The sequence below is a fragment of the Zootermopsis nevadensis genome, unplaced genomic scaffold, assembly GCF_977971745.1.
Source record: "Zootermopsis nevadensis isolate Lab colony 2312 unplaced genomic scaffold, Znev_1.0 Znev_ptg000012l, whole genome shotgun sequence".
Taxonomy (NCBI): Eukaryota; Metazoa; Arthropoda; class Insecta; order Blattodea; family Termopsidae; genus Zootermopsis; species Zootermopsis nevadensis.
In genome coordinates, this window is record NW_028259144.1 from 7,404,442 (window position 1) to 7,431,446 (window position 27,005).

General features: G+C 36.8%; 1 protein-coding gene and 1 long non-coding RNA gene across 10 annotated transcripts in view; one reads left to right on the top strand and one right to left on the bottom strand.

Annotated features, from left to right (window-relative positions):
* Window positions 1–1,604, top strand: part of LOC110827020 (uncharacterized) — a 62,641-nt gene extending 61,037 nt beyond the window's left edge. The window contains exon 2 of the long non-coding RNA XR_015534916.1: window positions 1,085–1,604. This is a non-coding gene — a long non-coding RNA (uncharacterized LOC110827020). The remainder of the gene's footprint in view (window positions 1–1,084) is intronic.
* LOC110826973 (uncharacterized) overlaps window positions 1–27,005 on the bottom strand; it is a 311,187-nt gene that overhangs the window by 72,382 nt on the left and 211,800 nt on the right. For all 9 annotated transcript variants that reach the window (XM_087347823.1, XM_022058134.2, XM_022058125.2 and 6 more), the window contains one exon: window positions 8,776–8,871. In XM_087347823.1, coding sequence (XP_087203949.1) covers window positions 8,776–8,800 — 25 coding nt within the window. In that variant the 5' untranslated portion in view covers window positions 8,801–8,871. The remainder of the gene's footprint in view (window positions 1–8,775; window positions 8,872–27,005) is intronic.

Below are 27,005 nucleotides of genomic sequence, written 5' to 3' on the forward strand. Positions count from 1 at the left end.
GGGTAAAATGCCAGGAGCTTACATACGACGGGGTGAACGAGAAGTATAAAAATGGGGTGAAGAAATGGCTTCAAAAGTGTAGTAAACTTACATTAGGTCAATTACAAACAAGTGTCTTCGGCACCCTAGTTTCTATAACATGAACTAAAGTTTTATGACGTAAGATTTAACATTATGGGATTACAGGATAATACTAAAGTAGCTTCATTTTTAGGTATTTTCAGCACACGACAGCAGACTAATTCTGTGTAGAGTTAGTAAATTATTATCGAATCTTAACATAAGTTTTAGAGCGTCGTACAAAAGGAATACAGCTTTATTTTATAAAACTTCAGAGTAAATTTTTCTTGTACTGAAAACTGATTTCGTGCATTGTATAAATGGCCTATTCAATCTGCACGAAAATATTTAATTTCGTTTGCTAAGTAGCAAAGTAACATTATCAAACTTTACGTTTTAGGGCGTTTATGAAGAAACTGTTGAGGAATATCTGGTACTTTTATTATTATTTAGTGTTCTGTCTGACGACAGGTTCATATGAACAGGTTCCTTCCATCCTTTTCTCGGACTGGGACCTGTTCATATACGTTCTTGGCAGATGATCCAGAAGTGGTTTGCCATTGCCTTCTTCTGTGTGTGAATGGAATAATTGTTGGGATGCCACGGAGAAACCGGGGAAGCCCCCGGAGGAAAACTCCGTGTTGCCTAGACCACGGCCTTGCCCAACACAAGTTATAAATTTGGGCACCGCCGGGAATCGAACCCGAGACCCCAGGATTACAAGGCCAGCGTTCTAACCGCTAGACCACCGTGGCGGTCATATCTGGTACTTAGAAAGCAGAAATTACGTAGAAAGCAGTAGGAATAATAATGTAAAATATATAATTCCTCACGCGAAATCTGTTTAATGCATGTAGCATGCAGCCATCTTCGTATTGTTTACGGTTTCAATAGACAACGTGATAACAATATTCCTTTCCCTGTCGTATATCAGGTTATAAACAGGGGCCCCTTACCCGCAAGGTTACCTATTCCAACAACTTCTTTAATTTGAGTCTTTCCTTCTTTTCTCTTTTCATTCTAGGTTTACTGTTGCATCAAGAAGTTCCTAAATAATAAACAAGACGCAATAGAATCACTAGGGCGAAACAACATTCTCATTAACGCAACCGTGAATACTGACAAGTTCAAATTACAACGACTTGATCTGAATACTACTGGGGCGTGGGAATGACAGCTGATGTTATTTTAAAGGATAGTACATCTTGTCGCTGTCTCGTTCTTCTTCTTCTTCTTAGATCGTTGCGGAAATTGCTTCTCAAAATATTATAGAAGCTTGGAAGAGGAAATTTCAAGTGCTTCCAGCTTATATCATTGCAAACAGTGGCGAATGAACTGGAGAGGTACGGCAGAGGGCAGACCGCGCGTTTCTGAAGCGAGTACAGCCAAAACATGGAACATGCAACACACTGCGGTTAACGACTCGCTATGAAACGACATATACATCTGAGTGATTTCATCTTCAGTGTAAGTCCTGATTGTAAACTTCTAACAGCTACGGAAGAAAATATAAGTTTATATTAAAATATATTAATAAAATTCGATTTCATAACAATTTTAAATCAATGAAGATATTCCCTCACTACTATTAAATATATATACGGAATGCTTCATTTAAGTTTCTTAGCACTTATAAAAAAGTGGAAATAAGTGCCGACTCTCGTGACAGAAAAATGGAAATCACTTCTGTTAGTGTTACGAGTGTGTCAGCAAAGGAGGAATGATATTAACGTATAAAGAAATTCGGAAATATTAAAACATCCTGTGTGTATATGTGGGCGCTTATGTGTTTTAACTTTATGGAAATTACACACATTAAATTTCATAAAAATCATACAATGGACAGACATCAAGAAACTGCTAAAACACTGCTTACATATTGTGAAACTCACTGAAGCGAAATGTGATGTTCATAAATACGTTTATCCCAACCTCAATATTTTACTACATTTATAAGTATGTAAGAAGTAACTCTAACATGAAACTCCACTATAAAAGTGACTCATAATTTAAGATTATAGCGTTATGCTTGATAAATTTAAAAACATTTATACTCACAAGTTGTCAGTCACAACGACAGCTGGGTTATAAATGATCGAACGATTAAAATACTGAAATTAAGTTACCTGTTCTTCAGTTTTAAGAGAATAATTTTAGAAACGTTATAAAAATATTTCAGACTCTTTCTAATGTAACAGAAAGAAATTGTTCTAATACAAATTTACTATCCAACATTCAAAAACACAATTCGAAGACAACTAACTCGTTGCAGTCAGTGTACACAGTACCATTTGCTTGAAACCTGTGAAATATTAGAATATAATTAAACAAAAGAGTGTTTTATATCTTTTAGCTCAGAATCCATCGGATTCTAGTCTTCTAAATAGAAACGCAAAGATTAAAATAAGTTACATGAAAGCGTTCGATAACATGTATGCCACCATATTTTATCACGCTATAGTTAAAAAAAGAAATATATTTTCTTTCGTAATTAAAATTCGTAATATACCCACATTGGTTCATAATCGATAGTTTTATTTATAACGTGTTATTTGTTTTCATATGCCTGCATTTTAATAGGGGAAGAATTTATAAATAGATACATATGAATGACCATTATAGTTCGTAAACTCCTACCCCAATTTCGTTAGGCGACATTTTGTGTTGTACCGTCGTGCGTCTTTGGAAAATTATGGTTTGCCGTGGGTGAAAAAAAGGGTACGGAATACCGACAAAATTATAATTCTACCAGTCGATTTGTGTGAGTGTTAACATTGATCTGTTGGCCTGAGGAAAACCTATAGCTAAGTATATCTGAAAACTGAGCGCTGAGGGAAAGTAGATAACAGGAGATGGAAGAAGACTACATGATGAGGAGGTATGTAATTTGTACTCTTCAGTAAATACCATTAGGATAATGAAATAAAAAAGATGAGATGTAAAGGGCTGATACCACAGATGAGAGACATCGAAAAACTGAAAGTAAGATACGACTTGGGAGATTTAGGTATGCATGGAAGGATAATATTAAAGTGGAATTTAAATAAATAAAATAATAACGTGGACTGGATTAAGCTGGCTCAAGACAGAGCCCAGATTCTAGAAAGTAATACTAGGATTACCAACATACGTAGCAAACGGCGTGGCAGAGCTAGAAAGAGACAGAAGCAAGTTGCAACTTAAATACTGCTAACGGATAAAGCATGTGGGCATTCGAGATCCTGTCAGAGAATGTTATGAATGGCAGAAAGGTAATACGAGATTCGAAAGATAGGCGAAGGAGATTAACGAGGAGACAGAAAACAGTGGGCTTGCATAAATTTCGTAAAGTCAGCAGGAAAGTGGTTATGAGTAGACTAAAAATTTGTTAGGGAGGAGTGTAATGATAGTGAAATGTAAAATTTATTTTAAATGATGTCCGAAATGATTTAATTAGTATTTTACCAAGAGATAAAGTATGAATGGTGGGGGGAGTATAATGAATTATGCTTCAGAAATGAAAGAAATTGTTTAGTTTGGATAAAAGCGGGAATATATATTTGGGGAACTATTTTAATAAAAATAATAATAAATTTTAACGTAAGGTGTGAAAAATTCAATAGATAACAACATAATAATAGTTTTTATATGGAAGAGACAGTGTATCGTAAAACAAAGCGTTATATCTAACACTAACTGGTATGTGTAAGTCAACTCAAACTAAAATAAAAAACGGATACATTCCAATGATAGGCTCTTGTTAATTCAGTAATGAACATTTAGGATTCAATAAGACCGACAGAATTTCTTGATTATCTGAAATAACATTCGTTTCTCATAAAGGTCTCCGTCCAATGGGGCAAGTTTACAAATTTCATGTCACAGTAGGAGATGATTCTGACGTTATGCTAAAACATAATTCTGTACCCCCTGCAGAAATCACAGTGACCATCTAAATCCACTTACGTTTGTTTTAGAACTACATTTCGATCCTAAAATATACTGACAACAGAGAAGGAAAGATATGTTAGTGTCATCCAAAGCTGTTTTAGCTTCCCAATCTGAATATGATCAGATATATCACTGTATCTAAAATATGCTTAATAAAAAATATACTTTCAATAAAGCTTACAATTTTCTATTTAATGTAAAATATATTTCGATTTATTGTACGTATATGCCTATTTATTTAAGCAAACTTTAGTCAGTGGGCGGGGACTCTGAAATGCCAAGAAGAGTATCGAAAAATTCTAGCTTTAATTTTAATTTTTTATTAACTTTTATATTGGGTTATTTCCGAAACAAATATATTACTGATGTAGAAGAACAGCATAGTAAGGCAAATTATATTACAAACAACAATGAAAATAAAGATACATTAATTTAATTGATCGCTACATATTTACAATATTAAAAATGTTTATAGATTAAAATTCCATAGTTCCTCAAGCATCACAAATATCTTTATGAAGTATTACGGTCTGATCTGTGAACTTACGAGTTATTTCTGGATTTATCTGTCGTAATAGATTTAATGGTAAATCCTTGTTATTGTCATAGTGTTTGGGTTTTTATGAAAATATGACTTTACGACTACACGACTTTTAAATTAATTTTTGTGAAAACTTACGCCAGGCAGTGAATATTTCAATGTAGGTTTAATGAAAATTAACAGTGTGATAAATTTAATTTGAGAGGTGGGCTGATTCAGCGTCAATATTCCGCAGAGTTCCAATGCGCAGGATTCATGCGCACGTGTGACGTGCCACAAATTTCATAATCGCCTGTTTACTGTCTGACTAACAACCTTACTATGACGGCGAACTGCGATTACATTCACAGGCGGTAAACGAATGCATACAACGTATTTATTTTGAGATATGTTACTTAGTGGGTTCTTAAACGACATTATTACCTGCAGAGAAAATTAAATCATGAGACAATTCATAATTAATATGTTTCACCAAATGTCATTAGGACGATTAAATCAAGGAGAATATAACAGACAGGGCATGTAACGTGAGTACATAATTTTGGTTACGAAGTCCGAAGGGAAGAAACCACTCTAAATACCTAGGCGTAGATGTGAGGATAATATTAAACTGGATCAAAGTAAAATATAATTTAGGGTTGTATATTTAACCATTTGGTTCTTGTTAACATGCTAAATAACTTGAAGGTTCTATGCATAAGGCGACAAATTTCTTGACTAGCTGGTAGACTATCAGCTTATCAAAAACGATTCTAGGCTATGGAATCAGCGGGTTAGTGAAAGTTCAGAGTCATGAGATCATTAAAAACTGAAAATAATTGAGAAGAAAAGAAAACAGAACCAGCAAAATAATGTGTGATAGAAGAGTACTTAAGAGTGTGAACCAACTTTCGGCTCAGACTGTACTCACCGCGGTGTCGTTAGATAAATGATGGTCTAGATCAGTCACAAATGACAATTTGTTACACTCGCCGGTCCATACTCGCGCAAGGCAAAGGGACTGCTGTAGCGAATCATACTTCGAAGCAAAAGCTAGCAAGGCAAGCGGTATGAACGGGGCACCAAATGCGTCTTCTGCCTATGTTACGTGCTTCAAACAATATCCTTTAAGGTAAGATTTATCGCCCGTCCCTTCAAGCGTTTTATCTCTCTCTCTCTCTCTCTCTCTCCACCCCTTTATTTTTTTATTTCTTGTTCTCTCACAGGAATTTATACAACTTTTATCGGATTCTGCTTTCTGGTTCTGCACGATGTCGCTTACCGTGTATTGGCCACGCGGCACATCGGAGATGTACTGCCATGTTATTCTCCTCTCCCCACCCTCAGTCCCAACCTTCCGGCCAACTTCCCCATTTCTTTATTCCTTCTTACACTAAAGTGAAATGATATTCGATCCCGGCCTGGGAAGTTACAACTGGAGCGGAAAACACATGTGACAGAGTGAAGTACTTTACGAACTAGTTTTATGCTACGGAACACTTCACTTATTGGCAGTGAAATGGCTTCTCTAACTCCAGTTAGCAGAGTCCGAGAAGCTCAGCTAGTCCAGAAATTCCTCGGCCTCCGTGGAACAAAACGTTCATACCTGTATTTACAAAAACCCACCACTGCACCATAACCTAAGCCAGACAAATCCAGCACAAATCCTCATACCCATTTTAACACCAGTTTTAATATTACACTTTAAAGCGCAGAACTTGCAAGTGGACTATTCCTTTCAGGATTTCCACCAAAAAATCTCTATGTGACATTCGTTTGTATCAATTAGTTACCGACCATATATTTACGGAGCAAATTTCTAAAGTCTAACTCAGGTCGGAAAGACAGTGAGGATCGCCATTTTGCGGAAGAGTCGATACTTCAGTCTCGAACTATCGAGGTGCCTCATGTCGTATCGACTTTAAAAATCGGTAACAAATGAAGCACTCGATCTAAACGTGTAGAATTCCGTACGAGGATACATCATAATCACAAATATAAATACGGTAAGAAACATTAGTTTTAATAATTATAAATGTTACGACGGTTATTCATTTTGAGGTTGTATATAATTTTTTTTTTACGTAGGTTATCTCTGAGAGTCCCACTACAGGAATTCATCTGTGTAACAAGCATTGATATTTAGTTGGTGATCATTGGCTGTTAGGGGATTTTCGGCTTTCTGGGATAATATAATAACCGATGCCATTGCTAACTCTGTTAAGGGAGGCTTAGTATTTGCGTGAACTACAACGCAGCACAGTTGTTATAATTTCGGTATAATATATTTGAGACTGCTGTGAAACCATTTTAATTAAGCAAAGATAAATAATGACACTAAGTTCTTTGTTGTGCAACATTACTCAATTTTAATTTTAATATGCTGCTTTGTGAAAACAACGCACTGAAATAAAGACTATTTACGCAATAAAAATGTATTTTTAAGCACTGCTTTAGATATTTTAGTCATTCTTAACGGGAAAATTTCTAGTTATGACCAGAAATAATTAATTTATATAGTACGAGAAATTATATTAAATCGTAAGTTATAAAAATATGATATGTGCATCTGGAGTAGATTCAACTACAAATTACACTCCTGACACCAGAAAAAAGTAAATTGCTTGTTGCGAAAGGCAACAAAATTATTCTGAAAGTACACAAATTTGTAACAGCGTATTCTTAATAATCCGCCGTTGGCGAAGGATTGCAGAACGTAAATTACTCATTCCAAATATTAACCGGAGCATTCTCTTTTCAAAACGCTTGTAATTTATGTTCCCACACTACACTTTACAACCACAGAAAACAAATTACAAAGTCAATTTTGTATAAATAATACGATACTCCTTACAGGAGTACTAAAATGTCTGTAGCGAGACAAATGTTTCTGGTAGCGATAGTAGCCCGAAAACATTGAGAAACTTCGATCCGCAGAGATGGATTTAACAGCTGCAGAAACAAATAATAAATATCAGAAAGGTTTTACGATGTCTGGAAGAGCAGTTTCTTCGATTTGGCCTGTCTTGCTGCTGCCATAAGATTTACAGTCGTATGTAATTGAATATTGAAAATGTTGACGTGTATAGAAATTTAGGTTATGTTGCCGCAGCGGATGATGCTTCATGTGATTGCATGTGTGTGCGTGCGTGTGTGTGTGTGTGTGTCTTTTACCATCTGCAACGTAAGACGTTTACTCTCCTCAGAAAATTTTTAAAATGACAAATTGCGCTGGGGTGTTCATACATAAACCATTTACCGACAGAAACTATGATTAAATAATAACACATTTACCCTGTAGCTTATATCTTCAGAATAACTCACCCGAGTTGTCTCAAGATTAATTGTGTAAATAATAAAACTGCGCCAACTGTGGGCCATAGGCAAATTATAATTTTGAACCTGTCCCTCTGGTACTTTACAATCTGATACCAGGAACATTTTTATTTTTTATGAATTAATATATGCTAAAAGGACAAGAAAAATATTTAAAAACAACCTAAAAATTAAAAAAATAAAATTAACGAACAACCACTTACTCCAGACAGTAATACGTTATGGGATTTGTCATAAGATGTAAACCACAAGACGCGAAAGAAAATTTATAATAAAATTTCGGGTGGGAAACTAATTTTGAGAAATAACGTGCGTGAAATTGGTAGACTTAATTGGCTTAAGATAGCTTTAAACAGCAAACTTTTAATAAGGTAATTATCCTAAGAGTTCTTTAAAACAGGAAATTTCTTTACTGAGTAGCTATCAAATTCTCTAATAAGAAAATATACCAGGAGTTTAGTTGCCTGCTTCACGTCCTATTGCAATAAAAACAAATAAAGTTCCTGAATTATATCCCGAGGGATAAAACGAAGTTTTCTTTAGGATGTGGGTCTGACAATATGGCGAATATACAACTACTCCCACTCAGAACTAATCCTTCAATGGTGATTAATTTTTTAGGTAGAAACTTCGCTTCCATAAAGTGCATTACACAACTCAATTAGCTAATGGAGCTTTACTCAATCGGATAATTAAAGCATCTCCAGAGATAAAGATGTACTTAGCTATCCTTTCAGATCTACGTACGTAAGGGAAAAGTATAATGTTTTTAGCTTTACAGCAAACGTAGAGTAATACTGTGTAAAATCTGTAAAAAAAATTCTGAAACAATTGTGTTTCAAGCTGATTCCGATGGGTAATCAAATTGGAAACATACTCGAATTTCGTGTGATATGCGAAGGCAATGTACAATTTAACTGTGCACTGACCTGTTCCATTGTCCGTGTTGTGCATGACCCTATATCCTCAAGGGCCCGCGGAGCTCAAGAAGTCACCATCAACATTGCCTACCGGGACATCCAAACCTGCACACAGAAGTCACTACTGTCACATGTAGATACAGCCACTTCCGTAAGCGTTGGCTAAACATTCAGCTGTCACTGATAAACCAGGTACATATCACAGTGGATATGTAAAATAGACGTACAGGTTGGAATTCATTGCACATAATGCAACAATCTATATTTTAAGCTCTGTGGAAATCGCAGATTTTATAACTGAATTACGTGTAATTACCAAATGATTTTTTTTTGTAATTTTTCACACGTAACTGGTCTTGAAATCATCACAAGACCTTCTAAATATATTTTTATTACACTTAAATATCTGTATATTTTAAAGAGATGTGTTAAAATCTTTTACTCAAAGAGAACAAACAAATCTGAGATTTTAGGTTTCCACGGAAGTGAAGATAATGTTTTTTCTGGGTTATGACGCCATATTGGCTCGTAGGTAAATATTAGTGTTTCGGATAAACATACTGATTTCCATCTTCAGGGCTGAAAAAGAAACAGTAGGTCTCCCGAATTACAAGAATGCTTTTCACTATTCAAAATAGAAAATTCGTTGTTGTAAGTTGCTTTAGGAATATGTTACAAAGCCACCAGGGAGAAATAACAGAAATTCATTCTGCAATGGATTGCGTTTCTTTTAGAACACACTGTACAGCAAATATAATTTTTTGTTATGTACAAGTATTTAGGCTAAATGACAAGTCCTGTTGCAAAAAACAGCGTTTTGATTTCAGTCTTTATAGACAGTGGTGTTGCAGTATATCGATATATCGATACGTATCAAACATAATCTAAATCGGTTCAGTAGTTTCGGAAATAAAACTTGTGTACTTATAAGCGGAAATTTCACTCACACGACTTCAAATACGTTTAGGTGTTGTTTGGGATGTTTCTTATCGTCACGTATAATCGTAAATTTATAATTTTTCCAATTAACGATAATATATTTTTAAAATTATCAATCCCAGTACCGATTGCACGCCATTAAATTTTCTAACAAAATAATTAAACTACGATCCTTGCTACTTCCTACAAACACATAATATTTGGGCTGTTTTAAGGTCACAATTGCACTTTGAGATCACTTCCATGTACAAGGAATATACAATTTTGCTGACACTAAAGTTAAGTTTTTCCACCAGTGTAAAAAACCGATATACAATTTTTTATTTATTTGAATGTATAGCACTGACTATGGTCTATAGTAAGCAGAAGACAAAGTTGAGCTTTGTCCTTATTTTCGTGCTCTATTGACTTCGTTTAGAAAGACCGCTAGACCCCTTAAAAGAAGGGAAGACGTACAGAGGGAGACACCGCTCATCACGGTAGGACGACCTTGAAAAGACGTCACAAAGTGCAAGCAACATGGGAATACGGCACTTCAACCTCACACGTAATTTAACCTTGGTGATAAAACAAGTTGTATTTTAATGGCCAAGAAAACAATAACTTTTATTTAAACCGTAAAAACCTTACAAATACACTGTGCGAGCAAAATGCAAGTATTAAAAGGTCTTGCTAAAAGTTTTTGAATGAGTCTGGATCAATATAGGGGATGAATTTTTTTCAAATTCAGTTCTAGAGTAAACGATTATCTAGATTTTGTACACGCAAACTAAGCATTTCAAAATAAATAATAGCTAGTTAAACTAAACACAATAAAATAACTGTCACACAAACAGGTAAAGAATGTCAGTCTGTGAGTCTGAATGTTATAATTTCATTACTGAACGGATATTTATTAAATTTATTATACGGATCCACAATTAATATTACAGAGGGAATATAATTTTGGTTCGCGTCAATCTCACATGACTCACACAATATATGTTTGAATCGTACATCTATAATACTCTGAAAGAAGAGACATCATGAATAATTAACAACGATGTTTAAATGTTTACGGAGTTACATCTTCAGAAAAATTATCTATGAAATTAATTATACTTTAAAATTTTTTCACATATAGGCCACTGAGATATGAGAAATGGGACATAACATTTTTAAAAATATGTATACACTATTGTAGCACAAATTTTCAGTCTTATATTCACTTTAAGATTGATAAACTTCATTATCTTCCCATCAGTTCAGTGAATAACAAAAGATGCTTGTAATTACCACGTATCCGTGCTTCGTCTCAGGTCAGAACCTGAGGATGAGGGTATCATAATTCAAATCTGCCGTTATTATACCGAACGGATCGATTATAACAACAATTACTCAAGTAGCAATTAATCACTGATGTTAACTTAAAGGTTCAAGGAAAATTTGCTGTCACCTGTAAGCCTATTCCAGACGATAATATATTTTTTACTCAATTCAAAAGCCGAACACTTTTAGGTAAGCGTGACAGTAGAACCATCTGTTTTTTTACTTTCATTTACAGCTGCAGATTCACACCGATGAGACTATAAAATCATGAAGAAATAAAAAAATAAAATTCTTCCCTAAGTTTAGGTGGAATAGAACAACGCATACTGTCTAGCGTATTAAAAGCGCCGATTTTTATCAGAACTGTTGCCACTAACATCACAATTTTAGGACCGAGACCCATCGGAAAACAGCAAATTGGAGGACCAAGAAGAAATGGAAAGAAAAATATTAAATCAAATATCAAGGAAATGTAATTTGTTACTTTGGATTAGACTCAATTGCTTCTTGTTCTCAAGCTATTGTGGTTTCTCAACTCCACAGATTTCTGAAGCTGAATGTCAGGAATGGTAAATTTACACGAAAAGAAAGGAATATTACTTATTTTAACTTCATTTAATAACGAGGTTACTGTCTCAGACTATATAGCATCGGATGACATGATTATTAAAGAACACTTATTCAGAAGGGATACGGAAGGAATCGATAGTTACTTAATAATTTAATGTGAATTTGCCTACAGGAACTGAGGAAAACAACATATCTCTCAGCCGCATTACCCTGTCTCCGGACCCAAGTATGAACCCAAGACTTCCCCAATATGAAGCAGAAATGCTAACCACTCGGTCATAAAGTGTCGTCTTAAAATAATTCTCAGTATATTAATTTAACAGAGACAATGAAATCCACCAGTCAGAATATCTGGTACTGGAGCCAAGATTCGAAGCCGCGACCTTCAACATTCTAAACACGATTTTCAACCAACCGACCCCGACTATTTAACTAATTTAGTGACTAGTTTTGGTGTTGGCAGCGCTAAATCTTAGGGATCTGATACCAGAAATATAATTTTGATAGTGATAAATAAAAGTTGACTTTCATTAAACTATTTGCGAAGGCGCAACTGTAACAGAGTTGTCCTGAAATGGACTAAAACTCAACGTCTTCTGCCGTAAGACAGCAGAGAGACCGTAATGTTACTCACAGACAAGGACAGCGCACAAGAAGGATAAAGAAGGTGTTTGGGAGGGGATGGGATGGGAGGGGAGGGGCGGAAATAAGGAGGGGAAGGAGAAAATGGAGGAATGAAAGCTATTTCGTGTCTGTGACTGGAAGTGTCCGATTCGGTCAAGATGTCAGAGAAGGCTTTTAAAACACACTTACACTTCACTTTAGCCCTACTCCACTATGCCATCATCTCTTCAGAGTTTCCTCTTTGCCACGTTATGCGCAGGAAAAAGACAGACGATTCGCACTTTGCTACCGAAGGTAGAAATCTCTCCTGTGTATTGGAGTAAAAAGCTACAGAGAAAGAAGAAAGAAAAACCCGGAGGGGGGATAAAAGTAGGAGAGGAGAAGGTGCAAAGTGTTCTTCCACCTCTTTCAAAATAATATTAAGCTTTTTTCCTGTTTTTATCCCTGTCCGGAATATGGAAGACGCCCTATGATGACCAAGTGTTGAAAGAAACAACAGAATTCTAGGTGTCACCTTGAAAATTGAAACCGTGGCCAGCTGTCAGGTTGTAACAGTTTGATGTAAGTGACACGGAAGGGAACACGAAACTGTGTCTTCAACATTTACAAGTACTGTACACTTTCGTTAACGGTCACTTGTTGCTATAGACTGAAACAGTTGACGTCACATAAGAATCCTAAAAGAATTAACCCCAAATAATGTTACATGTGCATAAACTTGTCTCTTCCTAACAGTATATTTACGCGAGGTATATTTTTAAAATATCTACAAAATGGTTATAATTTAAACCAATTATTTAAAATTTACGGTAGGTACGCTAATTTCTCATGTTGTAGCGTAGTTAACATCACGTAAAATATCTTTCGAGTAATCATATTTGTTGCGCATAAGTTAAAGAGTATTTGTTAGTAAAACGTAATTCGCCTGGTAACTACACTGAACTTCAGAATTTGCAGACCATTACATCACTTCTGTATACGAAATGACGTACAAATCATCTCGGATTATAAGTTTCTGCTTCGTTCAGATGAGAACCTCCCGGCTTTCAGAATCATAAGCGATCACTGATGATTAGGATACTGTCATCAATGACAAGTACCACACTAATCAAGAAATTTTAAACCGTTAACCTCTTAGTACGTAATACGAAGATATTTAAGTGGATGTATCCAAAGATAGAGAAATATCCGGACGAAGGTTTATTTTAATTTCTTACTTGTTCGTGGTCATACACATATACAAAGTTATTAAAGAAAATATTAAATCATCCTGTATCGCGTCGAAAAATTATGACATATAAAAATAAAATTGAAAGGTTATGGAAGGAAGCGTTCGTAGCCTAATTTAAGGTAATACCCTGACATAACAGCCACACTGGCCTTGTAATCCTGGGGTCCCGGGTTCGATTCCCGGCGGTGGCCGAATTTATAACTTGTGTCGGGCAAGGCCGTGGTCTAGGCAACACGGAGTTTTCCTCCGGGGGCTTATCCGGTTTCTCCGTGGCATCCCAACAATTACTCCATTCACACACAGAAGAAGGCAATGGCAAATCATTTTTGGATCATCTGCCAAGAACGTATATGAACAGGTCCCAGTCCGAGAAAAGGATGGAAGGATCCTGTTCATATGGACCTGCCGTCAGACAGAACACTAAATAATATAATAATACCCTGACAATTGCCTGGTGCTGAAGGAAAACCACGGAAATACTCAGCTCGGTTAACGGGTCTTCGGGCAAAGATTAGAACCCTGATTCTCCCGACTACGGAGGAGTGCTTTTATTTTAAGATAAGTTGTGACTACTGAAAATGCAGTGCGGTGGCCTAGTGTTTAGCTTGAAATCGAAGCGTTTCGAGGTTAGATCAAAATATCAGTATTATTTCACATTGTATACTGGCAGTGCCCGAAATTATATTGATATAATTAATTAATTATTGTCACAATCTGTGAAATAATTATCAATTACTGTACTAAATTGACTCATTATAACGATAAACGAAATTTTCGGACTGTCAGCAGTGGACGGACCACAGTTTCATAAACATTGCTCTACTCCCACGACGTACATCTATAATCTAGGCAGCAAACTTCACTGAATGCTGCAAATGGTATCAGCTGCTAGGATAACAACCAAAATGTTGCAAAAAAAACCCCGAGGAGGCAAGAAGCAAGCTTGCAAGAAGAAATCAGCTTATAGCCCGAACCAGTTCGTTATGTTAACAAGTGTAACTGGTCGACGGGTCGGTCGCAGGCTCGTTATCTGGGGCTGGCCGACGAATGTAGGAAGAGCGTCTCGTTTGCTGCGAGATGTGGAGTAAACAGCGAGACCTATTCCCTCACCAGGTGTCAATTTGTTTTAATGGATGTGTATGCGGGGTACTGCCTGCTATAACGACTACTCATTAAAATCACTGCCTCCAGAGAAGCCATGTTGGTTTGCTGTTTGCGTCCGGGGTATAACAAGGGTCGTACCTGTATGTGTCTTACCGATAAATTCGTGAAAATTTATAGGGTAACTAAATTCGACGTCTGTTATTCCGCTAGGGCCAAATATCTGACCAAATTATTCATTAGAACTCTCCATAATGTTTCATTTCTGCGTGAATAGATGGCGGGAAAAATCAGAAATTTCGCGTTGTTTAGACTTCCAGTAATATCTTTATTCTAATAAAATAAACAAGGACGAGGTACTATCGAATGTGGACTTGTAGGTAGTTATCAATGTTTCAGAGGAACATACCGTCTTCATTACTCTGAAGATTGATACTTCACTGAATAGAATAGAAATATTTTCGAAAAATTTCTTTAAATGAACGTTACATTCACGAGCAATAGTCTCATTTGTAGACGATACTGTTTCACAACTGTAACTCTCAGCTCAGGGCTGTGAGGATGGAAAATAGATGGAGTTAGCTCAGTATCGTGTCCGGAGACAGGTTTTGATGATATGGTGTTGGACCTTGTGAGTTATGCTACCAGATAGTTAGTTAGTTTGTTAGGCGTAATGTTTAAAACATTCATCAGCTCTTAACACGCCCAAAATTTTTCACACACAAAATGAAAAAATTCCCTGTTACCGACTCTTACGCAAACCTATCCAACCCAGCGTACATCTTTAATATCGACTGTACTATAATCACTTTTAACAAACTATTATAATCCCATCAATCTGTTAATCTCCCTTGGCGTCCTATTACAAATATGTATAACAAATTTATGAATATATTTTATGTTTCCGGCAAGAGATATACGAGGCGCGTCCACAAAGTACGTTTCCCACTCGTCCCACAGCTAGCAAACCTTATATTGCGCGAAGCGACTGTGCGTACGTGATAGAGCAATGACGTAGCATGGCGCATGCACTAACGGTACTTCCCGCGTTCTCATAGTAGCATCGTTGCAGCTGTTGAAGATGGAGGTTCTTATTCCAGCTCCCGCCGACTGTGAAGTGCGGTCAGTGATAAAGTTTTTGAATGCACAGAGCATAGCGCCGATCGAAATTCATTGTCAGCTGTGCCGGGTCTATGGGCCTAACGTCATGAGCAAGCAGATGGTGCGTCGCTGGTGCAGACAGTTTTCAGCAGGCCATTCAGAACAAGCGGCGCGGGATGCTTAGTGCCGGTATTGTCTTCCTGCACGATAACGCTAGGCCGCACACGGCTCGACGGACAGCAAGTCTCCTGCAGGAGTTCAGCTGGGAGGTGTTTAATCATCCACCCTACAGCCCGGACCTCGCTCCCAGTGATTTCCATCTTTTCCTACACCTCAAGAAATTCCTGTCCGGTCAGCGTCAGCGTTTTGAGAATGACAGAGAGGCGGAGATGGTTGTCACACAGTGGTTCCAATCCCAGGCGGCAGACTTCTACGACACAGGTATTCAAAAGTTGGTCCCACGGTATGACAAATGTCTCAATTCCGGTGGCGAATATGTTGAAAAATAGCTGGACACTTGCTGTATCTGTTGCAATAAATATTTCCATGAAATTGTGTTTTGTTTCTGTAAACGGCCCCAGGGAAACTTACTTTGTGGACGAGCCTCGTACATGTCCCTGTCATTGAAGTTGCTTGGACTGAATCACGAACGATATCAGACGATAACAAATCACAAATTCCGTAGTTATGCAGTTCTTCAAATGCCATGATGATTCATTTACCTTCTGTCCGAACATAACGGTCAGGATTCGGTCTGCGGCCCTAATTCCTGGACCCTAATTCTAGACACTTTCCAGAGACGTTTGACCTACAATGATCTTCCCCGGTTGACTTACGTATGGCAAGTCTTGGTCTGGTTTGATACCGATAGATTACGTTAGACTGATTCTTATATTTCATCTGTAAAGTTATAAACCATAAAACGTCGAAATGGAGAGACGCTTTTTGGTAAAGAAGTAAGGATCGAGCAAAGTTTGTAATGGCTCAGATTTACGTTTATGTCCTGAGAGACTGAATAAAACCATAAACATCTCTTAATCAGCTGCTTCACGAATAAAATTATATAGAGTTACCTGCTTAGTGCATTTGAATACATCAGGTTAGGTTAGTCGGACATAGGTTATGTAATTTTATTCAGCATTACTTTTAGTGAATACCTTCACTTCTGCCTTGCAATGGCCTTAACACGTAAAACGTTTGCAGAAGACAAGACAAGGACAATGAATTTTGGTGACGAAACCTCTTAAAAATCAGTCACCCGAATATTTAATATTCTAGTTACAGTAATATTTAATTATTTGTTTATAGTGTTTAAGAAATCATTTAGTAGATCCTAAAAATACTATGAAATTCAATCATAACCAAATGAAAGATCACATACAAGAACGTAATGAAACAATTATATATTTTATTTTATTTCTAAATCTTCCACTTCTTTGATAGTTTACAAATGAGTTATACAAAGGTATAAAAATGTAATTTTAATAAAGTTGTCCGTTCTTCCCGAAATATAATTTATCTTCTCGATAAAAAATGTTAACCATTTATGTATTTCATTCGCCTTGTCATGTGACTATATCTTGGTTGCAGGGTAACAAACTTTTCGAGTATTAATAATTGTGCGACATACATGCGTATTGTTGCCATTGGCATCCTGTGTGTACCGTTCCATTAATCACTATGCTGGTACAGCAGGACTCCCTAATTAGCCGTTGTGTCGTAATGTCGAGTGTTTCAGCTCAACTGCTATTTACCCTACCTCCCCCCTCTTTATATTCGCTACTGCCCAATCTGCTATCAGCATCACCACCGTGCACCAGCATGTGCGTGCAGAACGGACACAAGTGACGTTTAACTGACATGCGAACGTCACAGGGCCCGCGATCCAGTTAGCAAGTCACGAAATAACTCCAGGGAGGATAATCCTTCATAATTAAATTTCTCGTCTTTTTTAGTACACAGAATGAAATTACAGTTTCCACAGGAGTCTTACACGGGTCCTATCACCAGTCGAATGGGTTCAGTTCACATCTTCTGATCTTATTTATTACGCATATTTTAATATTATCCCAAACTCAACTCAAGTCTCTCAAGTGGTCACTTCCCATCAGGTTTCCCCGATTAAAACTTTGTATGTATTTCATATATCTCCCATGTGTGCCAAATGCCGTGAGTTCTAAGCTGTAGCATAAGTTATTTCACTGAGATAAAATTTCGTGAACCCTGTACCGCTTCACTTAACTCAATTAAAGATAATATTAAAGTGTTTTATGAAAGGAAAAATACAGATTTATATAGCCAAAAAATCTTGAGGCAAATATCACGATACAAAATGGAACACGGTAGGATAACATTACAATTATGGATAAATGTAGCTGATGAAAAAATTACCTATTTGAGAAATACTACTTACGTTCAATTTCTTAACATAAATGGATGTATTAATTTCAAATTAGCCTAATTACACAAAAATTATCTGGCTCAAATTAAGAACTAGATATTTATAGACACGTGAGTACATTATTTAAAAATACATTTAAATTATATTATTTATTTTATTATTTTGTTTTACTGAACTCAACAGGAACGAAATAATTGTCTCATTTGAAACAGATGACAGTCGAATTAGGCCTACGAAAAGTACACATACGTAATCAAAGAGTACATAAACAGAATCTGTAGCAAAAATTAAAATCTCTATGTTCACAGCACAGAAGAAAATTGTAGATTTAAGTACCCACACCGAGGTTTTGTGTCTTGATGTTAAAACGTTGTGTTCTTTTACGCGATGAATAATATTCAACGAGGGTGGAGAAAATTACATGAGGAGGGGCTTCATAATCTATATTCAGTGACGGGATCTTGTGGACACGACTATGAACCTTCTGGCTACATAAATCCGGAAAATTTCTTGGCCAGCTAAGAGACTTCTAGCTTCTTATGAAGTAGAGCAGATACCAAATACCACACATAGGCCCATCAGTAAGAAATAAACATCTAATCACCACGCAATTAAGACGTGTATTTCAATTCTAAATGATTTTGACGACGGTAGTTTACACTTAAAATTATTCATTATCAGGACTTTTTCCATCGTCTGTTCTTTACAACCACGACGTTTCGGAGGCTGGTTCTGCCTCCGTCAGACGATGGAAAAAGTCCTGACAATGAATAATTTTAAGTGTAAGACGTGTATGTTACTAAATGTGTAAGTACACTTGGACACTAGATGGATATAAGAGGTTAGTTTCACGTTCCGGCTGCTTTATCTTCATGTAAAGAATTTGTATACGAGGCCCCGAAAAGAGTTTAGCAAAATCGTCCGTCACTTGATCCATTTTTGTTCTAAACTATAACCATGACTGTGTACGAAAGCGTTGGTTCAATTCATTATGCCATCTATGACACAAGCTGGAACTATACGCTTTATAATTGCGCTGATTTGAGTAAAGAGGGGTGAGGTGAGGGGTAGGGTGATATGACGATATAGAGAATGCGGGATGTGGGGGGGAGGGGGGGATAAATATCCAACTATACGTGACGTGTGCCTAACGCTGGCCCCCAAACGTTGGAAGGGTATTTATCCCCCACTCACTCACCCCAGTGGCATTACATACACTCGCGCGCAAGCTGTTTATTTCTCCATAGGTTGCGCATGTATGTTCCCAGTAGACATATTATTACATTTCCCTCAATATGTACAATGCACTGAAATCAACTGGACCGTTACATTGTCTAATCGACCCGCGGGAATTTCCAGAGTCTGCACAATGCATTGCATACAGCCCAGTTTGAAACACATTCTTTTTATCCGCTGATTAAAACACAGATGAATTAATTGTTTTAATTATACTGATTAACAAACACTGCACAAAAACCGATTCTGATTTTTTTATTATTCGAAAATTCGTATTTGTCGCTGACTTTTAAATAACACAAAATTAATATTTACCAGCGGAAAAGACTCCATGAACCTCAAGATTTATTTCATAAACAGTACCAAATCCCAAATCATCGTAATTACAGTTAAAACCTCAAATCTCGCAACTAACAAAATTATTAACTAACCTCAGTTACTGCAGATTCTTAACCCGACATTAGATAGCCAATTAGCAGCCCAGAACCCTGTCAGAGATGCCACAGAATCGAGTGAATAAACCCGATACTGACAAGCGGTTGCAATCTTAAATATGGCTGTACTCTGGTATGTAGCGGCGTGAAGTTTGACAGAACTTTATCGAAGTCTAAGAGGTTAGTTGCTGCTTCATTAATCAGGGTGATATGTAAGCAGCAAGTATCTCTAAAACGTCGGTAAACATCTACCAGACTACACGGCTCCAACACCTAGAACATATCCATCTTCATAATCGCCACCGTGAGAATTATTTATTTAGTGTTCTGTCTGACGACAGGTCCATATGAACAGGATCCTTCCATCCTTTTCTCGGACTGGGACCTGTTCATATACGTTCTTGGCAGATGATCCAGAAGTGGTTTGCCATTGCCTTCTTCTGTGTGTTAATGGAGTAATTGTTGGGATGCCACGGAGAAACCGGGGAAGCCCCCGGAGGAAAACTACGTGTTGCCTAGACCACGGCCTTGCCAAACACAAGTTATAAATTCGGGCACCGCCGGGAATCGAACCCGAGACCCCAGGATTACACGGCCAGCGTTCTAACCGCTAGACCACCGTGGCTGTACCGTGAGAATATATGATGTTAAATTTTAATCCTATTTCAAATTCTCAAAACTTAGTATCAAAAGGTAGATCTTCTTCAGTAACAATTGGCCTGAAAGGTGATGGCTCTCAACGAGTTTTGCTATCATAATTTTGTAAGCATTTATTTCATCATATCAAAAGCCACTCCTTATCTGCCTATTCGAATTATTAACCTTTCTAGGTGAAGAATGTTGACGAATCTCCAGGTTGTGTAATTTTCAATATTTTATTGTTAGTTAATCCGTCTTAGGTCCAAATATTGTCTACTTCTTACAAAAGACGCGGGACTACTAGAATTTAAGAAATTCTGACAGAAGAAACAGTCGAAGTCATGATTTATCTCGGCAGATATTTCTTTGTCTCTATTGAATAAAGTTAAGAATTGCGAAAGCCATGGGGGTCAACCACATGTGAAGGACGGACAGCTAGTTGGTCTGCAAGTTTACAAGTTAGGAAACTGAAAATTATGGGGGACAGCTCCTGCCGCCTCTTCTAAATTGGATGCAAAAGTGTCAGTGAATGGCTTCGTTTTCAGCGAGGTTAACGAATCGTACTGATGCCCGTAACAAGCTCGTCAAAGCCCTACCCCTCTCACCCGACCAATCCCGCAAGCTCGTTACGTCTTCCTATGCAGCCCAGAAGGATGCTCTGAAAAGATCTCTGGCAATGCGGCACAGAAATCCTTTCTGCTAGAAGTATCAAGTTCGTGTCTCTATTCTTTAATTTGTAAGTTTCTTTTCAGATAGAAAAAAAGGCATAGGGCGATGTCCAATTAATAATATTTTTGTAAATATCATTATGCATTCTTTACAACAAGTGCATAACGACATCTCATTATGGTCTGATCGATCAGTTCTGTTCACCATTCTAATATACGTTTTCCCTTTTGCAGGTCACAGTATATAAACAAGTCATTTACAGATAGAGTAAATGTGCTCATCACGTAACCAACTAATTGTACCACAATTCCTGCATACTACGCGCCTGCAGATCATTGTCTCGATTGACCCGTCATACAGATGTGTAGGAGAAGTTGCCGCGGTCGCACGGCGCACTGCAAAGTACTGACGCCGCAACCATTATTCTATCTTCAGATGCCACGAACTTGTTTCCAAAAATTACGGTGTGGCGAGGGAGTGAGTGGTATTATTTCATATGTATTCTGCATGTAAAACAAGGTAACGTTGCCCCGATGTTTACGTGTAGGTACCACGCTTTGAAGACGTATGAGGTAGTGTATCGACAGTTTCACATATTCAACGTGAGTACTAGATACGTAAATTGTCAGCCTATCAACCAAGTCCCTTTATCCTTGGGCAGAGAATAGCTTGTGTCCATTGGACAGAATGCTGTGTGGGACAAAAATATAAGTGGAATTCATGTATGTATATGTCTGTCTAGAGAAAATTGGGAAGGATAATGACTGAAGGTGGCTGTTTTCTGTGATGTTGCATTGTGTACTCTGTTGAAATTTACCGACGTTTCAGAGGTGCTTATTACCTCAATCATCAGTGATTACAAATACATACTACAAATATAACCATCAGTATCTGTCTGTCTCTACCTAGCACATTCTGTTTGAAAATGAATTAGTTCTACCTGACTTCATGGCACAACCCAGAAGACAGCCATATACAACATCGTTGCAGGAAGAACCTGAAATCTCATTTAATTCAAATCTACATTTGTTTATAATTAGAGACTTATCAACTTCATTTGTCATACATACACTGTCAAATGAGAAACAATATGATAACTGGGTAAAAACGTGGAACATATCAATTGTAACGTATTTTAATGATTTAACTTTTCCAGAAGAAGCAATTAAAAGTCACCAAACATCTACGAGGATAGTTGGTACATTAACACAGAACTAGGTACTTCTCGAAAGCGAAGCAGAACACTACTTTATGGCTCTCCACATTCTTAGTTTTTTTAATTTTGACTCTAATATTCTGGAAACTTCATCAGATGTAAAGAAAGTAATAATGGTCTGACACACAACATCACTTGAAGTTTAATTAAGCAATTAAAACTTTTAAAATAGCTGAAAGTTAAATTAATGAAGACAATTAATTAAGGTTAATTATAAACATGAAATACTTCAGACGCTGATATGGTATAGAACAGTTGAAAGTATAATTATAAGGTGTCTCTACAAAGGTGTTTCTATTTAGCAGTTTTTATTTCTGATGTTAAAATCGACTGATCTATTTTAAGTTTAAATTTCATGGCAAAAAATGTGACGCTCGCAGATAATTCCAGGATAATCCTGCATTTATAAACAGAACAAGGATAATGCATCTGTGCCATCTGGTAATATAGAAACTGAAAAGTTTGAGACATTTGATTCTAGAATGAGCTGGGTAATAATAGATTTAAGGCATTTCTCAAACAAAATTTGAGTTAATTATCTGCTATCTTAATGCCTAAACGAAGCTGAATAATAGATCTGTTCACTCAAGTGCTCATAAAAAGGCAACCAATTTATTTGCACAAGCAAAAACGCGCTCCGTTCCTCATTACACTTCGGAAGTCGTGGATTTTCATTTCAAAAGCGGAGTCTTGCGTGCACCAGCATTTGTAAACAAAGCTTAGTTTGAACACACACGACGATTTCTAAATCTTTTTATACTTTTGGATTTCATACTACAAACATCGTAACTAACAAGTCATATGTCCTCAGTCTCATCCCTACCAGCTAATAATGAAAAATCAGGGAAACGGATGATAACCACAACTCATTATACTTATCCATTTATCTTCCACTAACAACCAATATTAATTTAAACCCGTTATTCGACCTTAAGAAGAATTTTGATCAGTCAATAAGTAACATTTAACGCAAAAGCGTCGTTTAATGACAAATACATTTAAAGTACTTCGCCTTGTTATTACACAATTTTAATTTCAGTACCAAAATAAATTACTTGTCCAAGTTTACCAGTGTAAATATTTTCAGAATATAACGAACACTAACAATGACTGTGTGGGAAATACATAGATTTTTCGTTGCGTGAGGTTTTCTAGAAGCTGAAGTACTTTCTACACTAAAGTTTCACCATTTAAGACTGAGAATTATTGTGATGCAGCAGTTGAGGATATCGAATAATTGTGATGCAGCAGTTGAGGATATCGAATAATTGTGATGCGGCAGTTAAGGAGATCGAATAATTGTGATGCAGCAGTTAAGGAGATCAAATGAAGCACAGGATGTAGGAGAGAGAAGGAATAATCAGCGACAATAGCACTCAATCAAGCCGAGCATACAGCGTTGGCTCCTAATCCGGTCAGCCCCTAGTACACATCACAGCCTCCGGATACTGTATTTCGTCTCCTGAATACGTAGGCACACATATACCAAGTGTTCAGCTAACTTGAGTGTTGAATCGTTTGCATAACAGACCTATTCAAAGCTGTCTTTACTGCGTACAGCAGTTTTGAGGTGAAGTGAAAACTGATCAATCTTTGTTATTTTATACTGTTTGACAGTGGATTGGGCTTTTATGTTAAATTATTTAACGACGCTGTGTAAACAAGCCCGTTAAAATAACATCGAATAAAATGGTAAAAGATAATTCCCGACAAGTGGTTATGGATTTGTGAAACAGGCTAACACAGCCTATTTCGAGATACTATTCTGGATTTACATGAAGAGACGGAGAGCAGAATAGACAATGAATCTATTGAATATAAATTTAGTCTTTCAGTTAGAATCAAACTCAAAACATAACGGATATTTTTAACAGTGATGAATCTGAAATTATAGGGAAATAAAATAAGATCTGATTTTTTTATTGTAATATTATTTAACCTCGTAAGATTTTAGGTTCTTACAAAGGCAAGTATGATCACCGTCTTCTGAAATGTTGCGACGAGAAGTGTTATAAAAGTTTAACGACGTTTCAGAGGTGCTTACTGCCTGAATAATCAAGGCATTGATGAAGCAGCAACCATCTCTGAAACGTCGACAAACTTCTTGTAGATTATACGGCGCAACATTCGATTAGACTACTGACTCTTGAATGACAGTCGATTTATCGACATGTCAAACTGTTAGTCCAAAGAGGTTAGCTTTCAAATAATGGGTATCTGCTTCAAGCCTTGACAAGAGACAGGTTATGTAACCATGACTCACGTGTTTACATTCCGTAATTTGACAACGCTTTTGAAACGAAGACCCTTTCAACCATAACTAAAGAGGTAACAATCAAGAAAATAAAATATTCCCTTTCAGTAACTCAGTATCTTGAGACAGAGTCTTTATTTTTGTATCACTCTCAGAAAAAACTAACTCCATGGAACAGAGGACTTATTGAGATTTTAACAGTCGCCCAATTTGTCAAGAAATTTCCACCCGCCTTGATTCCTAGTCAAAGCCACACAAATCCAGACTACACCCTAGCATTTATTTTAAAGTCCTTTTTAATATTATACTCCCATCTAAGCCTTGTATTTTAAGTGATCTCCTCTCTTCGGGTTTCCTGACAAAAACTGTGTGTGCAATTCTTTTATCATGTCATCTCCATAATATATGTCTCACCCCTCGCATTCACATTTATGTGATTTCCCTAAAAATATTATATGCTAAAGTTTACAAATTTTGGAATTAATAATATTTAGGTTTTCTCCAATGTAATGTTACGTATTTCCTGTTAGATATGTAATTCTCCACAGGCCTCCGTTCTCCAATATTAACAACATACTCTACAGGAAGGTTATTTTGCTGGCCATTTGAGTGACGAACGGGGAGCAGGTTCGGAATGGAAGGTGTCTGTACGAGTCTTATAGAAAACATTTGCTCCGCTCCGCTTCTACGACCACTTGTTCACAGCGCCGCGTGAGGTGACACACACCAGAAATGGCTGACACCAGCACAAGTTTTTTTGTTGAACAAAGTAATTCACAGTAGTGAGATCATTAAAAAAATGTATAATCTACAGATGTTTTCTGAACAGTCAGTAGAACGCCTGCTCGCGCGACCTTGATTTGGCTGAGCACATCAAGTGGCAACAAGTAAGGTAACTCTCAAGATAACTTGCGCGCATAGGAAGTAAGATTTTTTCCCCCTTAATGCGAAAGATCAAGATAAAAAATAAATATTCTTATTTAACAAGTTCCCTTACACCATTCACACGTATTATTATCACATTTCTTTCTGTGTCAAAGGACATCGTTATATAACAAAGGACTCACTCGGTGAATTTATATTTCTATTTAATGTCCTAATTAATTTGTCTAGAAACCTAATAGACTATTAATGGATAATGTGTATGTCTATGAAATTTCGATTAGTCAAATACTGGGAATTATCTAACGTTTCTCCTTTAAGCACAGAATGTGACAAGATTAAAATATTTGGAACAGAGAGTAGAAATCGATATTAAGTTTACGATGAAAACGAGAGTAAATTTTTTTGCTAATTATATTCATAATAAATAATAAATACAAGTGTTACTCCTTCCAGGTATGTTGCTGAAAACACCGCGGTTCAAGTGATACATTTTCAAATATGAATGAAGTTAAATATGCATGTTTTAGCCCCGTATAAAACGTACCAGTTTTGTGGGCTGAATCACCATGGGCAATTTATAGTTCTTGCTGTATCAAAACCCAGTAGACTAACGCATGGGGTATGGTGTACCAGATGTGGTAAAACAATTTGCAGTGTATGCTTTGTGGATTTCGAGAGATCTAATTAGGTATTTTGGTAGGCTTGTGGTCTGCCCACTTTTCTGGGACACAAATCTGACAACTCTATGAGCTAATAAATGTATGAATAAAACCAAGCTGTTTATGTATTCAAGTAAACCTTTTACAAGACCACACCATTTACGTCAAGTTAGAACATAACATAGACATGTTTACGTTTTATCTTTGTTTAACAACGTTGTATCAACTGAACTGAGATAACTATCAATAGAAATGCTTATTGCGTTCTGGATGACCGGGGTTTGAATCCCAATAAAAGACAGACAGGCTATGGGACCTACGCATTCTCGTAAAATTGAAATTAGGGCATTATTTTTGCTGAGTTAAAGCTGCTGCAACGTCGAACTGAAAACTTATCTGCATCATGAAGCAATGATATTTCTTGATATTTTATGTTTACAGTGTTACGATATCATTAAAATTTCAACGGAAAAAATAATTCAGTTTATTTTAGAAACAAACTTGCCTCGGACAAAAATTTTGATCCGACAAAGAACAGCTCAACATCTGATATGATGGGTTGTTGTCAAAGGCCAGCAAAGTAGTATAGCGCGATTCAAAGTAAGAAATTTCTCTGTTATTAATGAGCTGTTGTTGGGTCTCTCGTGATCAGGAGATGCAGTTCTGTAGTCGGGGAAGACTGGATGGATGAGACAGTAACCTGGCTGAGATCAGAACGCGGGTGACCGCAGATTCAACGAGCCGTCAACCCAAAACGCTCTGTGAATGAAGTGTAGGAGGATGGAGAATACGATAAAGGAGAAGGCGAAGAGAAAGCACAACCCAGCTAATTATCTGCAGAGACGACTTCTCTTCGGGGCAATGTACACTATGGTCTCCCATGTTCTGGAGCACCAAATTTAAAATACACACGAAACACCCAATGTCTTTAAAGAAATGTTAGACTCACAAATAAATATCACTGTTAATATC